The 17,168-nt window shown below is 46.5% G+C and overlaps 1 protein-coding gene and 2 non-coding genes across 6 annotated transcripts in view; 2 read left to right on the forward strand and 1 right to left on the reverse strand.

The window, feature by feature from the left end:
* Window positions 1-6,281: 6,281 nt before the first annotated feature.
* Window positions 6,282-6,354, reverse strand: TRNAF-GAA (transfer RNA phenylalanine (anticodon GAA)). The gene has a single exon. It is a non-coding gene; the product is annotated as a tRNA-Phe (tRNA).
* Window positions 6,355-6,746: 392 nt separating this feature from the next.
* Window positions 6,747-6,820, forward strand: TRNAN-GUU (transfer RNA asparagine (anticodon GUU)). The gene has a single exon. It is a non-coding gene; the product is annotated as a tRNA-Asn (tRNA).
* An 808-nt stretch (window positions 6,821-7,628) lies between these two features.
* NCKIPSD (NCK interacting protein with SH3 domain) overlaps window positions 7,629-17,168 on the forward strand; it is a 74,798-nt gene continuing 65,258 nt past the window's right edge. For 2 of the 4 annotated variants that reach the window (XM_069966764.1, XM_069966765.1), the window contains exon 1: window positions 7,629-7,897. In XM_069966764.1, the coding sequence (XP_069822865.1) occupies window positions 7,649-7,897 (249 nt within the window). In that variant the 5' untranslated portion in view covers window positions 7,629-7,648. The other 2 variants (XM_069966767.1, XM_069966766.1) reach the window with 2 other exon arrangements.

A 17,168-nucleotide genomic window follows, 5' to 3' on the forward strand; every position in this document is an offset into this window, starting at 1 on the left:
AATGCCACACCAAAACCCAGCCAGCACCACCGGCGGAGGAAGCTGCCCCCAAACAGCACAAGTCTGGATAAGGTATTGCACTCACCATAGCTATCAAAGATAGAATGGGACAGACAGGAGGGATTAAAACCATGAGCACTCAGGTGTCTCCTGCTAATTGCGGTCATGTGGGTCTCACCAGGAGGAGTGCAAAACACGGAGAACAGAGAGAAACAAAATACGGTTCAGGGAAGAAAAAGAGTGCTGCACCTCACACCTATGGCTGATACTTGTACCTCTCGGCTGCATTAACAACATCAGAATTCTGTATGTGAATTGATCAAGCCACACTGCCCCATGTACCGCGTGCAGGTATCTGATACACATGGGTCCCTACACTAAGTCCACACTGTGCCGGTCAGCGACCACCACCCCCGCAGGCGTGCACAGTCAGGGAAGGGAGGCCATGGAACGGCCCTGCAACCCCCATGCCACAGGACCAGACCCAAAAATGCCACACCAAAACCCAGCCAGCACCACCGGCGGAGGAAGCTGCCCCCAAACAGCACAAGTCTGGATAAGGTATTGCACTCACCATAGCTATCAAAGATAGAATGGGACAGACAGGAGGGATTAAAACCATGAGCACTCAGGTGTCTCCTGCTAATTGCGGTCATGTGGGTCTCACCAGGAGGAGTGCAAAACACGGAGAAAAGAGAGAAACAAAATACGGTTCAGGGAAGAAAAAGAGTGCTGCACCTCACACCTATGGCTGATACTTGTACCTCTCGGCTGCATTAACAACATCAGAATTCTGTATGTGAATTGATCAAGCCACACTGCCCCATGTACCGCGTGCAGGTATCTGATACACATGGGTCCCTACACTAAGTCCACACTGTGCCGGTCAGCGACCACCACCCCCGCAGGCGTGCACAGTCAGGGAAGGGAGGCCATGGAACGGCCCTGCAACCCCCATGCCACAGGACCAGACCCAAAAATGCCACACCAAAACCCAGCCAGCACCACCGGCGGAGGAAGCTGCCCCCAAACAGCACAAGTCTGGATAAGGTATTGCACTCACCATAGCTATCAAAGATAGAATGGGACAGACAGGAGGGATTAAAACCATGAGCACTCAGGTGTCTCCTGCTAATTGCGGTCATGTGGGTCTCACCAGGAGGAGTGCAAAACACGGAGAAAAGAGAGAAACAAAATACGGTTCAGGGAAGAAAAAGAGTGCTGCACCTCACACCTATGGCTGATACTTGTACCTCTCGGCTGCATTAACAACATCAGAATTCTGTATGTGAATTGATCAAGCCACACTGCCCCATGTACCGCGTGCAGGTATCTGATACACATGGGTCCCTACACTAAGTCCACACTGTGCCGGTCAGCGACCACCACCCCCGCAGGCGTGCACAGTCAGGGAAGGGAGGCCATGGAACGGCCCTGCAACCCCCATGCCACAGGACCAGACCCAAAAATGCCACACCAAAACCCAGCCAGCACCACCGGCGGAGGAAGCTGCCCCCAAACAGCACAAGTCTGGATAAGGTATTGCACTCACCATAGCTATCAAAGATAGAATGGGACAGACAGGAGGGATTAAAACCATGAGCACTCAGGTGTCTCCTGCTAATTGCGGTCATGTGGGTCTCACCAGGAGGAGTGCAAAACACGGAGAAAAGAGAGAAACAAAATACGGTTCAGGGAAGAAAAAGAGTGCTGCACCTCACACCTATGGCTGATACTTGTACCTCTCGGCTGCATTAACAACATCAGAATTCTGTATGTGAATTGATCAAGCCACACTGCCCCATGTACCGCGTGCAGGTATCTGATACACATGGGTCCCTACACTAAGTCCACACTGTGCCGGTCAGCGACCACCACCCCCGCAGGCGTGCACAGTCAGGGAAGGGAGGCCATGGAACGGCCCTGCAACCCCCATGCCACAGGACCAGACCCAAAAATGCCACACCAAAACCCAGCCAGCACCACCGGCGGAGGAAGCTGCCCCCAAACAGCACAAGTCTGGATAAGGTGGACCAGAGGACCTGCGCGGTGGTACACGGGGCAATATGGTTTGATCAATTCATATACAGACACTCTGGTGTTGATTTTTAATATAGGCCTGGCGGCATTAGTATCAGCCATAGATGGGATGTGCAGCCGTTCCATTCTCTCCAGTTCGTGTTTTGCAATTCTCCCTCTCTGAACAGCTAGCACTCCTTTATAAGACCCACATGACCAAAATTAGCAGGATATGTCTGTGCTCACATGTCTGGACCCTATGTCTTCCCCATTCTGTGAGAGCAGCAATGGTAAGTGTAATACCATATCCATACTTGTGTCGTTTGGGGGCAGCCTTCCCCGCCGGTGGTGCTGGCTGGGTTTTGGTGGGGCTTTTTGGGTCTGGTCCTGTGACATTGGGGTTGCAGGGCCGTTCCATGGCCTCCCTTCCCTGCACGTGCACGCTTTGCGGGGTTGGCGGTCGCTGACCGACACGGTGTGGAGTTAGCGTAGGGACCCGTGTGGACCAGAGGACCTGCGCGGTGGTACACGGGGCAATATGGTTTGATCAATTCATATACAGACACTCTGGTGTTGATTTTTAATATAGGCCTGGCGGCATTAGTATCAGCCATAGATGGGATGTGCAGCCGTTCCATTCTCTCCAGTTCGTGCATAACTGCTATAATACTGCCTCCTGTGTACAAGAATATGACTACTGTAATACTGCCCCCCATGTCTAAGAATATTACTACTATAATACTGCCTCCTATGTAAAAGAATATAAATGCTATAATACTGCTTCTATGTACAAGAATATACCTGCAGAAGTCCCATGACATAAAAAAAAGAAAGGTAGGAGAATGCGGGAACATAGTAAACAAAGTATACTTACCTATCCTCGGGCCCTGTAGCGCTGCCCCTGGGTCCAGCTGACAGCTGCCGGCCTCCTGCAGCTCTTCCAGCGGCAATGTCACATACCTAGCTGAGCGACTGCCTGCTCAGCCAATCAGTGACCCCAGTCACTGATTGGCGGAGTGGGCAATCCCTCAGCCGGTCCGTGACGTTGCAGCTGGAAGAGCCAGATTCCAGCCGAAAATTACAGCCGGTGGTCGTCAGGGAGATGTGGGTCTGGCGCTACAGAGGCGCAAGGACTGGTTAATAAACATTGTCACAATCTTGTAACAGCGGCAGGGGAGAGAGGGGAGGGGGCAGACCTCACGGGCGTGCGCCCCTCGTGCTCAGCCTTTCCATGGCTACCATCGGGGCTCTGTGATCACTTTGCAGAGCCCTTATGGACAGCAGACAGAGAACTCTCCCTCTGTAGAGGGAGAATTCTCTGTCAGAAGCCCTATAGATGCTGCAGTCATGCTGACTGCAGTATCTATAGGGTTAACTCTCTTCAGCGGAGTGCGGCTCTGGTGCTGAGAGTTGTGGCGGGTCTCCAGCTATCACTGATAGCCGGGACCCGCCGCAGATGACACAGATGCAGCTACTGCGCCTGTGCTATCTTGGATCATTAATTAACAGCACTGCAGCCTCAGGCATAAGCTGCAGTGCCATTAATTTACAGTGCGGCGGCGGGAGAGGGTTAAAGTGACATAGAGACATGTCAAAAGTTTTGATCGGTCTAGGTCTTAGCCAGACCCCTACTGATCGCGAGACACGCTGCAGTGTGTCTGCTCCCCGCTCTGTGTCAGTAAAAGAGTCTAGCTCCATAGACTCACATTAGAAGCCCAACTCATCACATGACACAAAGCTGGGAAAAGGCTTTTTGTCTATGTATGTTCCCCCAGAATTGTTAAGTGCCGCGGAGTCTGTTGGCACTAGATAAATATAAATTATTATGATTATTATTATTATTTTGGCATGTCTCTATGACACGTTAAAAGTTTTTTCAAACAGTGAACCTTCTGTTCCTGCACCCCCGTTCCTGTCGGCCTTCCTTTTTATTTTCATGGGACTTCTCATTGAAATGAAAAGAACTATAAAAATAAAACATATCAGTTGATCCTGGTATATGCCACACTATGCTACTATTGGGTGTATGAATGGGGCAATGTTTCCAGCCATATAAGGGATTTTCCATAAGGAAATATTTATGACAACCTTTATTTCAGTGTTATTGAAAATATGACACAGAAACCGGTCCAAACCTGGTTGCACAACAACCCTGAAGTACAAGAGAAGAATGGACAGACCCCTGGATGACGCTCACATGAGGTGATACACAGTGACACAATGACAGCTTTGTTCCTTGCAAGGACAATTGTTCCTTCCCCAAGTTTCTGTCAAGGGCACGGAATGGCGATGTGTGTCCTTATGCCGTTGTCCCTTTTCAGAGCCAAGATGGAACCAGTGCCAAAGATCTTTCACTTGTGACCAGCTCTCGGGACAACTGTTATTAAATGGCACAGACGGAGATTGTAAATGAGATGAGAGATGTATAAAGCTGACCCCCCTTACTTATGTGTGTAAGGCTTCAAGTATTTCTGCCAGTGCCAGTGTGTCTGCCGCTAGCATACCAGTGTCTGTGTGCACCGTCCCTGCTTGTGGAGCAAGAAACTACACAGAGAGGTCACTATATTCCAACCCTTCCTCCATGGCTTAAAGGGGAATGCCAACTAAAGGAAAGTGATAGTGATTATATACTGGTATTGCTCCTGTTTATTGGAGATGATTTCTATTATAAAGTAAAAGGTGCCAGATTATTGGACATTCTGAACAGAGATGAGCGAGCTTCGAGAACACTCCGGTTTGTTGAAGAGATGAGCGAAGTTTAGCTGATCTCTATGAACTAACAGATTTCTAGTGTACATAGATCAATCTACTGTACATACCATGGGCTGTCGTATGGAAATCAACAGCAATGACACTTAAAGGGGTATTCCACCAAAGAGCTAAAAAAAAATGAAATGCTCCCAAACCTAGCTGGCCTTACTCACCAAGCCCCTCTGAGTATTTTGCAGATTTACACAGTCGGGGAGCGCTCCGGGTGGCCACCGGGAGTCCTTGGGGGGGGGGGGGTAGGGGGATGGGCTGCACTCACAGAAGCGCCGCGGGCAGCCACGAGTGAGCTCCGGGGGGTGGGTGGGGGAGTGATCGCCCTACTAGGGGGGGCTGATCTGAGGTCTGATGGATACTTATTTCATCTCCCCCCGCCGTGGATTCACGGTGGGGGGAGATGAAAGGCGGTGGTGGCTCCGGCAATGCCCGTTACCGGCGGCCGCCGCTATAACATTAATAATAATAATAACGTTATAATAAAGAATGTATACTTACCTCCGCTCTCATTACTCTCTGACATCCACCAGATGTCATCCCGGCTTCCTGGTACATCACAGCCCGATTCCTGCTGCTGCCATGTCCCGCCCCAGTCACTGATTGGCTGAGCAGACAATCCATCAGCAGGGAGTTGGTGGCTATCAGAGAACAGTAATGCAGCTTTGCTGGGGGCCTAGGGATGGGTAAGTATACATTCTTTATTATGTTCCCGCATTTATTTGCAGGTGATTCTTTTTTTTTTTTTTGGTGGGATTTCTCCTTTAATTGTGCTCTTCAGAAGCTATGTAATAGCGACCACCCCACCTCCCAGTATAATGGTGCCATGCTTTGTGCCCCTTGAAAATAGTGATGTCACACCAGTAGCCTCTAATTATAATACTGGTACACATTCACCACTAGTATATTACGATGCCACACAATGTGCCCCTGAATAAAGATTGACCACACACAGAACTTACTACTGGAATTAATGTGGTCTGAAAGAACTTAGAGAACAGATAATAACTGCAGAACTTACCTCCCAGAAGCTCCTCAGTTCTGCAGCCATTCCCATACTATATGGCAGGGCATGATAGGAGTTGTAGTATTCCAACAGGTTGGGGAGCACTGCTCTATAGGGCTGCAAACTCCCATAATACTCCCACCATCCTGCTGTGACCACCAATAATGGGCATGATGCTGCCAAAGTCCTGTGCCCCATACCAAACTGCAGACCCCAATGAGACCAATAGACCCCCACCTTCATCCACATGCCCCCCCCCCCACACACACACACACAGACCCCAATATACTGTAATCCAGAGCTACCTTATCCAGCCATGTATATGTATCTATACAATATAACCTATCATTGCTGCTGTGTTCAGTAATGAATAGTGTCAGCAATAATTTTACATATGTCTTCATAAAATTGGTTAAATAAAGATCAAAATATATATATCAAAAATATACATTTCTAATCAATAATAAACTAGGAAAATAAGTTCCTGCCACCCCATTGCCGAAACCCGGGATCGAACCAGGGACCTTTAGATCTTCAGTCTAACGCTCTCCCAACTGAGCTATTTCGGCTGGTGCTGCCTGGTGTTTGTTCCCAACACTGCTGTCTATGGGAGGAAGTATATGCGTGCTACGGTGATACTCTTCTATATGCTATATTGTTCTATGTTACATGCTATAGCAATAGGTTGCCATCACATAGTGCTCCTTTATCTATCTGTATGTGTTTGCATATACTGTTTAGGAGAGTGGAAAGTCAGCGCCATCTAGATCTCTCATCCTGTCATTCTTTGCTAGATTCTATCTCCATGGAAACAAACAATAGGACATAGTGGGAAGGATTCAAGGACTTCTAGAACTGTAACTCTGTCACTCTCTGCTAGATTCTATCTCCATGGAAACGAAGAATACTGCAGAATCATACTACAGATCACAGGGCATACTCCACCTAGAACACGGAAGACGTCTCTGTGGCGCAATCGGTTAGCGCGTTCGGCTGTTAACCGAAAGGTTGGTGGTTCGAGCCCACCCAGGGACGTTCGGGTTTTTATATATATATTTTATTTATTTATTTTAATCTCTAACTTTCTATGTATTGCAATAACTTTATACATTGTCACGTGGCTCCGGTAATTACGTTGCGTAACGTAACGTAATTACGGCAACATAGTTGACAGGTGGTAATAAGCATTTCATTTACTTATCACTCTTGTACACATTGATCCGATGTATATAACGGGAACGATGAGTTCGGTAATGAGTATATATACTATTATGACGTGTTATGTGATTCACCTTACACGTAGATCCCCAGTATAATGGAATATGTCCGCTAGAACCACACGGGGGCGCTGTGGCCGCGCACATAGGCTGATGATGATTTACTACATTCAGCCTGGCGCCACATAGATTTTGTATCGCTGTAGTAATAATGTGTACAGCAGCAGCAGCACGCTCTATTGTATGGAAGGTTAAGCAGCGACTTGTTCTACATTGAGAAGAGAGAGACACCAGCTGCGCTCCCCTCATAGTCATCTGATGGTAAATAGGGTGAAGGGTCATTTTAAAGTACAACTTGTGCCACTCAAAAATAATCCCTCGAAGAGCTGTATATACCGCTCCCAGGCAGACCTATACGTTTCCATGGTGACCAGTAGTCACTGTGCCTTGGAGAGAGGAGGGCTGCCATGATTTGAATTCGTGGGAACACAACCACCACACTGTTAGCACATGCCGGGAGCCACAGCGTGACGACCAATAAGCTACATTGAAAGGACATTGTCATGTTTAAATAAAGTTTGTTAAAAAAAAAAACGGAACGAAAACAGCAGGGTACGAGCTAGGCGCCGTGTGCGAGCACAGTCACATGACTGACGGGGGCTCCGGCGGCGGGGACGCGCTCAGTCAGTCAGTCAGGGTCCGGCCCGGGGAAGACGGTTCCGCTATGTACCGAGCCCTGTACGCCTTCCGCTCCCCGGAGCCTAACTCGCTGCAGTTCGGGGCCGGGGAGAACTTCCTGATCCTGGAGCGGTGTAACCAGCACTGGTGGCTAGCCAGCCGCTGCAGCAGCGGGGACACGGGCTACGTGCCGGCCTCCTACCTGGAGAGGATCAAGGTGAGCGGCTGTGCCGGAGCAGGGGGAGCCGTTATGTGACGTCAGTGGAGTAGTGACTGGCTGTCACCTCCTGCACCTGTGACGTCACGTCTGCATACACAGGGGGGAGGGGGTCAGTGTGTAACAGGCACAGAGGGGATGGAGTCTCCTGGACTCTGTGGAAGTTAGTTGAATGGGATTTCTGTTGGATTCCATGGTCATTGATGGGAGTCACGTGATGTGGGGCCCTGTCAGGCTCTGATCACACCAGGTGTTTGTCATACCTTATAGGGATACGTTTTTCTTGTATATTTTTCCCACTAGCATAGACACTAGTGTCACATTTCATCTAGTAATTGTCCATGTGTTCACGTGTTGGACCTTTAAAGTTGCAGAAAATCCTAAAATCCGATGTATTTGGTAGCAGGTCAGAGGCAGGGACATCAGTTACTAATCTCCTATAGATTGGTGTATGCAGCTCCTATGTACAGCCATGGGTCTCCATGGTTACAGGCTATAAGTAGCGTTGAGCACACGCTCTGCGTTGGATTCCCTGCTGTAGCACAGGCTGGACGCCGCTCTAGGGAGTCCTGGAAAACATGGAGGCACCACAGACTGTATCCGTGTTTTCCAGAACATCCTGATGCGGCCATCAACCTATGCATCATTGAGTCAGTGGGACAGGCAGAACTTCATGTGGAACCCACCGCACGGCCTCCGCTTGAAATCTCTGCGCATGTTCTGTTGTGGCAACATAACCTAATAGGGGACGAGCCGTCTGTGACTCTCACAGGTCCGACACGTGGAAGGACATTCTCCACATCAGCTAGTCAGTGTTACTGTGGAAAAGGGTAGTTCAGCAAAAAAAAAAAAATTCTATCAAATTAACTGGTGCCAGAGATTTGTAATTTACTTCTATTCAATTATCTCAAGTCTTCCAGTACTTATCAGTTGCTGTATGTCCTCCAGGAAGTGGTGTATTCTCTCCAATCTGACACCGTGATCTCTGCTGCCACTTCTGTCCGTGACAGGAACTGCCCAGAGCAGCAGCAAATACCCATATAAAACCTCTCCTGCTCTCCAGACTGGAAAAAGAACCACTTCCTGCAGGACATGTAGCAGCTGATAAGTACTAGAAGAATGGAGATTGTTTTTTAAACATAAGAAAATGACAAATCTTTGGCCCCAGTTCATTTGAAAGAATTTAATACTTTTTTTGTTGAATTACCCCAGTCTGAGGTGCGGAGGGGTCCTGCTGACATCCTGAGACTAAAGGCGCCGCTGATTGCACCATCAGTCGTCGATTACTGTCCTGGTGGTCTCCGTGTTGTCTAGTAATTAGGAGGCTGTGGTGATGCTGGAGGTCCCTGGACGCAGTACTTCTGCATGTTGTGACAGCTGGGCAAATACTATGAGGCATTTATACCCCATTATCCCCGACACCTCGTGATGACTCCTCACATACTAAGGAACACATGTTACTGCCCATCACTCCAGCCATAACAACCAGAAAACCCTGACCACTATAGAGAGACAGACACGCTATCATTATGTGCTGCACCTGCGTTGTCTGGTCACTTTCTAACTTGTATAAAGGGCTCAGAAATGAGAGGAGTAATCTGATTGGTTATTAGGAATCACTTCCTTTCTTTCTTTTCTTCTGCACAAGATTTAAAGGAGAACTCTGTCCAAATCTATAAATCTGGTGCAGGCAGGGTGTGGGGGAACAGAAGTAATTTATACCCACCCCCATGGCCCCTGCAGTGTAGGGTCACCAGGGTCACCAGCTCTCTGACAGCCGTTACTTCATGTCTTGACCTGAAATGCCTGCTCAGCCAGTCACTGCAGGGGTACGGGAACAGGGGAGTATAGATGGTTTATTATGTTCCCCTCACCCCCTGCCTGCACCGGATTTATAGATTTGGCCTATTTCAACTTCAATAAATCTCCTTGTGCTTTATTTATGTTGGTCCCTGTCTTGTGTCCGGAGAAACTTAATAAAGGATATACCCATATTAGCATATTGCTACAATATCACTTTATGGTTGGTGGGGGTATGACCTCTGTGACCTCACCGATTCTGAGAATGAGGAGTTGGGGGAACATTCAGTGTTTTTACTGTGGAGAATAAGCCAGGCCCATTCACACATTACCTGGTCCGCTCTCCGGCCTCCTCCTGTGGCTCCCGGCATCCTGACGTCCTGCTCAGCCAATCTGTGCGCTGTCCCGCCACAGCCACTGATTGGCTGAGCAGGACAGGAGGAGGCCGGAGCGCAGACCAATGTCATGTGTGCATCCGGCCGCCGTTGGTTAAGGGGGACGGTGTTTATATATTCGCAGCAGAATGAAAATTCCGCTGTGAGTATGTAACCCTATGCAGAATGACAGTAAGGGATTCACAGTGGATTTTGCTGCAAACTCGCAGCGTGAAATCCGCTGCAGATCTGTTCTATGAGAACCTACCCTTAGGGTAAATTCACACGGGTGTCTCGCACAAGAAATCCGCAGCTTATCCACAATACACATATTATTCTTATTATTAATATGTGTATCGCGGATTAGCTGCAAATTTCTTATGCGAGACGCCCGTGTGAATTTACCCTTAAAGGGGTTCTCTCTGTGCATAACCCCTCCGTGTGTCCAGGCCTTGTGACTCCCAACAACAAGTGTTTCATTTCCATGCAGTGCCTCCACTCTGCATTACAAAGTTTGCAATAAAATGAATGGCCTGTCTGTGTGAGGCCTCATTCACACGATCCGTGTGGTGATCCGCACCGCGATTGTGGCACAGATCTTTCAAAGGCGAGTAGTTGTCTTTGCACTCCTGTCATCTCTGCTGCTGGTGGTGGGGGGGTATCCGTGCTGCGATCCGCACTAGGACATGTCCTATTTTTTTGCGGTCAATCCACCACCACGGCTAATTTTACAGGACGTGTGAGTGCAGCCTAAATCATCAATATGCTGAATCCTGTAGGACATAAAGCTGTTGCAAAGCGCCAATTCCCATCATACCTGGACAGCCAAAGCTTTTTGGTACCACCTATTGAAGAGTCAGCTCTTTGTAAGTCTTCCTCCTATTAGCCCTTTCCGGGCATGATGATGATGATGAGCCCCTGGCTTTTGTTTACCGGCAGCAATGCTGTGCCCGACGTCCAGCGCTGCATTCAGACCAGCCGATCAGCCTAATCCAATGTAAAATGTCTCATTTAACGCAACAAGAAGCCATTTCCATGCTTTATAAGCCACGCATTAGCAATCTGATAAGCGCATTCCATATTTCATGTAAAATCCTTTTTTGCTGAACAAATGTGACTGGGAAAATTGAAGTAGTAAGTGTATATTACAGTATAGCGGGAAATTGGCTCCTGTTAACATGAATCCATTTTATTGGGGCGATTTGTTAAATATGGCTTTATAGTTCAGAATTTTTTACTGAAATAATCTCCCCAATGATGTAGAGCTTCCATGTGATTATATGTAATTATATGGCTGTAAATTATATGGCTATTACAAGTCACAGAGGACTATTGTGGCCATGTAAGTGCAGGGCGCATACAAGTGATATGTAGCTACTTCTATTAATGGCAAGATATTATATTGTTTACCCCTCCTGCTGCAGAACCTCTTTGAGAAGATGAAAAAGTCATCAGTTTTCATAGAGAGGGAGAAAGTCTGTGCCTGTGGCTCATGTATTCTTAGGTATGTGCAGCATGCGCCTCCTCATCACATATTGGTGTCCTTGGAGGGGACGGGAAGGCGCAGCTATTCTACAAGGGGCTAAGCCAGAGGTAGCGTAGAGGTGCCCCTTCAACAAGTGAATGCAAACCAGCTATTTCAGGCACTTCATCTATTCTGGGGGCTCGATGGTGGAGAGAACCAGGAAAGGTGAAATCAGAGGGGGTGAGTTGGGCTCTGAATGGTGGTAGAGACATTTCACTTTATATCCAATATACTTTAAAAAGATTTACTAATTTGTGTTTTTTTGTTTTTTTTCTGTCTCATTGGATACCTCCTGTGTAATATTATATAGTCTTTTCTATACAGCCAAAAATAAAAGTATTTTAGCCTGACTGAAAGCGGCTATAAACATTAGGTAGAAGTAGGCTGATGGTTGAATAAAAGACCATTCCCCAGACACTCATTTAGGGCAGGCCCACACTGCATTTTTGTCACCGGTATCACATTGGCATTTCACCAAGAACAGGATGCTATCATATACTGTGGTGCACTGCAGTGGGTCCTTTTTTTGTTCAGTGGTTTGAACAGTGTTATCTAGTTACTCCATTCGCCCCATATATTCAAATTTCATGGAGTTGGCCACAGGGTATGGTATTAGCAAGGCTGCACTTACTGATGATGGCCCCTGTGTGCCCCATAGCACTGATAAAAGAGGCCACCCCAATGAGGGGGAGATGAGCGCAACTCAAGCATTCTCAAGTTGCGCTATGTGTAGACGACTATTATTTGGCTTATATAGTTAATCTAGCACAGTAAAGGGGTTGTCTGAGCAGGGTAGTTTTAAGTTATCTGCCCTGGGAGAGGGTGACTATAATAATAATAATAATATCATTTATTTGTATAGCGCCAACAGATTCCGCAGCGCTTTTTATAGTTTTTTAAATACATAAGTGCAATACAAGTTATATTTATTTTAAATTATACAATAAATTAAAATAAAAACAATACATAATTAGAGACCTGCTCCCGAGAGCATACAGACTAGGAGTATAACCTGCACTCACTTTCCTGGCTCCTGTGCTGCCGCTGGTATCATATTGTTTTGTCCCTGCTGTGCGTCCATTTTTTAGTTCGGGGGTTGTGATGTTACAGGTCCCCCTCGGCAAATCAGTGGAGATGTACGAAACCAGGAGCGTGCAAGTTGGGAAGGTTAATGTATAAAATATTATTTTTAATTACCCTTGCCCAGACAATTACTTTATTGTCCCAGATAACTCCTTTAAGCCAACTAATAGTTGATGTAAACTTAAGGCCCTATACCATGAAGCGATTATCTGCTTTATTCGGCCGATATCGACCGTTATTGACGATAATCGCTTACTGTAATAGAAGACAACGATCAGCCGACATGCACGATGTCTGCTGATCATTTTTTTTCAACATGTTGAGACGTCAACGATGTAGATAGCGGCGATCTGCTGCCGTCACTAAACTTGTCTCATCAGTGGGCAGCAGCTCCAGTTACTGATTGGCTGAGGAAGTCCGTCTCAGAATTGGCGATGGGAGGAGCGTTCAGACACTGCAGGAGGTCCCCGGGGTAGTGTGGGGAGGTAAGAATAAGATGGTTCTTATTTTCTATGCAAGAGCAGCAAAATATATAATATACATTAGATTTTAATACATCTGCACAGTTTGTTTGTATTTTTTTTAACTGCAGACTGCAGTTTATGCGGTGGTGGAGCAACATTTTGTTATCATAAAGTGAGATTTTGTACTGAAGTCCGCCATGCACGTTGGAGATACGTCTCCCTGCTTTTGTTGGGCACCTCTGCCAGTGGCTTAGCTCCCTGCTTAACTAAGGATGATGCATGTTGAAATCCAACATGGCTGACCCCCGTCTCCCACAACACCTGCTGTCTGTGAAAAAGGGGGCAGCCCTGATCCCAGAATTGTTAATCTAGTGTGTATGAGGAGCTTAGAAAAGGAAAATCTAATGCATCATGCTGAAATTTAGAATGTTTTAGACAGGATTAAGAAGAATTACATGTATAATTATGAATTGTTCTCGTGTTATTCCAGATTTCTGTTATCCTCCAGTCCAGACCGCAGACAGAACGCTGCTGTGTTTGATATCTACAGAGTGTAGCAAAGAACAAGGAATAATAATGAGCCGAGACCCCAGAAGGATCATGTAGGCCGTTCACAGGTGGACAGGACTGGGGTGACAGACATTGATGTGTGCAGTGACGGGAATGATTGGCAATTGTTTCCACTCCTTCAGATAGTGTTCACAATTTACAGGTCCTGACACGAAGCGTAGAAATGGAAGCCTTGGTCTGTATCACTGCGCAGATTCATATAAGCATGCAAGTCACATCAGCTGAAGACTGGGACCGGAAACCTCATCTGGGCTGGCAACCGTACATTGGCTTCAGCTAATTCAGCTCAATAGAGGGAAACAGAATTAGCAGAGCCAAAGTAAGTGGCCTGGCTATGTCTGAGTATCTCATAACCCTCCTTCTTATATTTATCTACGAGGGATAATGGGATAGATTTGATGTGTACCCATCAGTTCAAAAGATTTTTAAAAACCTGCATGATTTAAGGCCCTATTACATAGAACGATTATCGGCCATTACAGACGATAATCGTCTTGTGTAATAGAAGACAATGATCAGCCGACATGAACAATGTCGGCTGATTGTTGTCTGTTGTATTTATGAAAGGCAAACAACTGAGATAGCAGCGATCTGCTGCCGTCGCCCTGTGGAATAGGAGTGGCGGCAGCAGACCACTGCTGTCTACTATGGACTGCCCTGATGATCTAGTGATCACCCGGGCAGCCCCCCCGGCCCTTGCCCGTTCACTGCCAATGCGCGTAATAGCGCCAGCAGCAAGCGGGGAACGAGGAGCAAGCGAGCACTGACAGCCCCGTGTAATAGGGGCTTTAGTTAACCATTCAAAATGGTGACAAGGTGATTTTATTGCTGTCACTGCTCTTATTAAAGGGGTAATCCAGCATTTGAAAAACACGGCCACTTTCTTCCAGAGACCTCACCATTCTTATCTCCAGTTCAGGTGTGGTTTGCAATTAGGCTCCATTCACTTCAATGGAACAGAGTTGCACAACCAGACCCAAACTGGAGACTAGTGATAATGTCTGTGGAAGGAAGTGGCTATGTTTTTCTAACTCTGGATAACCCCTTTAAGTTTATAGGAGTCCCCTGCATGGTGGGCAGCTATTTCTCATTTCATTGTTGGTAATAGATACATAGACGCTGCCTTTCTCTTAGTAGTTTGGCCAATCACAGCACAGCACCTACTCCTCTGTGCTATGCTGTGACATAATGTTGGAGAAAGGGCATTGGGCTGAACAGGCTGCCACTGTGCTTGGACGATGACTGTGCTAGATGGCGTTTGAAGGGAGTCTACTGATGCATCTGGTCTGTAAGGAGCTTTGTAGGCAAAAAGGAAGGATCAGCAGGATCAGAGCAAGGAAAGGGTTACACAACGCAGAGCTGCTACTGTTGTGAACGATATCTTTCATGTATGGGTACTTCTATAATGTCCCACAATAATCTGCTTTCCATATTGGCCATGGCCACTGCTTATATGTTGTAGCTCAGTTGTTAAAGCAGATCCTGTCACTGACCCTGACTGCTGATCCTGCTCCTCCCTGAGATACTTTCCCAAACTATTTCAGATTTGATGATCTCTCATTAAAGTGGTGGCTGCAAATCGGCACTCAGATAGGAAATGTTTACTTTTCATTTACGCCAATATGTTGCTTGCATAATTTACAGTGTTATGGTGTGGATATCACACAGGTCGGGCCCCAGTGGACTGGAGGCATGCATTATTAAAATCCAGGAGGCGAGCTCTGCTGCCGCTATTCCCCCAGGGCTCATTAAGGTTGCTGTGCCATACAGGTGATAGATGTCTCTTCCTTCCTTTCACTTGGCTTCTTGTCTCTCTGTGCACATCCAGTCTAAAGTAAGGGACAGCAAAACATCACAAGTTGTCATCTTGGGCCACATTTCACTCCGTCTTCTAGTCAATCACCTTGGGTGGCCACCAGTATGGCAGCTGTCATACAGAGTGCCACCCAGCTTCTCTGTGAGTCCTGAATGGCAAATCTGCCTAGTTTAACTGTAACGCCTTCTGTGCTCCTGTACTGCTCTGCAACTAGACTAGTCAAAAAGTGTTTGCCGCAAGACAGATTTTTTTTATTCTCCTTATAAGCATTCTTATCTTTTTGCGGATACGATTTCACGGTGAACCCCCTGGAGTGAATTCCCAACACTTGTACAGTTAATGAGTTAATTAATCTGATGACGGCGGGTGATTTCCGTGTCACCTCCCCCGCTGTGATACCTGGACTGGTCCACCATGACGCCTCCGCTCACTCTCCCTATGACCTTTGCAGTGCAGAGTGTTTTTGTACTTCTGTGTACTTGAGGATTCCGCTGTTGTTCCCTGCGCGTTTCTCCCTCAGATTAACATTCGATTCTCGTCTAACGTGAGGATAATTGAATCAACCTTCCCTGCATAAAATTAATAGTACAAATTAGATTAAACTTCTTTGTGTGCTAATATTGATGGCATTTAATATGTGATTTCCTACGGTTCCATCCTGGCAGCTGTAATATCACCCTTTTATTGTTTTCAGTTTTTCACCTTTTTTTATTTTTTTATAGGAATATTTTTTAGCATAAAGTATAGCTATGTATCATCGCCTGTCTCATATGGAGTATTAATGGCACCTCATTGTTCAGAGAAGATGTGTGTGTGTTTTTATAGTTTTTATACTTACGAGACCTACTTATTGAGCTGCTGTCGCTTTTAGGGTTTATTCACTTGTCGCCAGATGCTGCCGTGTTGAGTTCAGAAAAAGGGGTTTGATTAGTGTTTAATTTTTGGTAAAATCAGGATTACAATTTACACAGTGAAAAACTGTAATAGAAAGATTTGTATATTTTGTATGCCCCCCCCCCCCCCCCAAAAAAAAAATGTTTTTAAACCAACCGATCTCAGAAAGTTGTGTAGATTTGTTAATTCTGTTTAAAAATCTACAGTCTTCCCGTACTTATCAGCTGCTGTATATCCTGCAGGAAATTGTGTATTCTTTCCAGTCTGACGCAGTGCCCCCTGCTGCTACCTCTGTCGGTGACAGGGACAGTTCCTGTCATGGACAGAGGTGGCAGCAGAGAGCACTGTGTCAGACTGCAAAGAAAACGCCACTTCCTGCAGGGCATACAGCAGCTGATAAGTACTGGAAGGCTTGAGTTTTTTGGGTTTTTTTTTTCATTAGAAGTAAATTACAATTGGACACCAATTTAATAAAAAAAAATTTATATCTCCAAAGTCCCTGTTAAAAATATGTGTAACCCAGCCTTAAAGGGAAATCAGTTTGTATGCGAGGTGCATGGTTTATGTCCAAGTATTGGGCTTTTGTAAAGAGTCTGTCCACTTTGGAGTGCCACTTCTTAGAATTCTCCCCCGAAACCTGTAAGATCGCAGAATGCCCAGACCCCCCACCACCATCGGGAAAATAAATATTGCATTGTGGCCATGTGCTGTATTTGTAATGCTTCTATCTGTTCCCCTTTTCCAG

This window comes from Dendropsophus ebraccatus, chromosome 4 (genome assembly GCF_027789765.1).
Source record: "Dendropsophus ebraccatus isolate aDenEbr1 chromosome 4, aDenEbr1.pat, whole genome shotgun sequence".
NCBI classification, from domain to species: domain Eukaryota; kingdom Metazoa; phylum Chordata; class Amphibia; order Anura; family Hylidae; genus Dendropsophus; species Dendropsophus ebraccatus.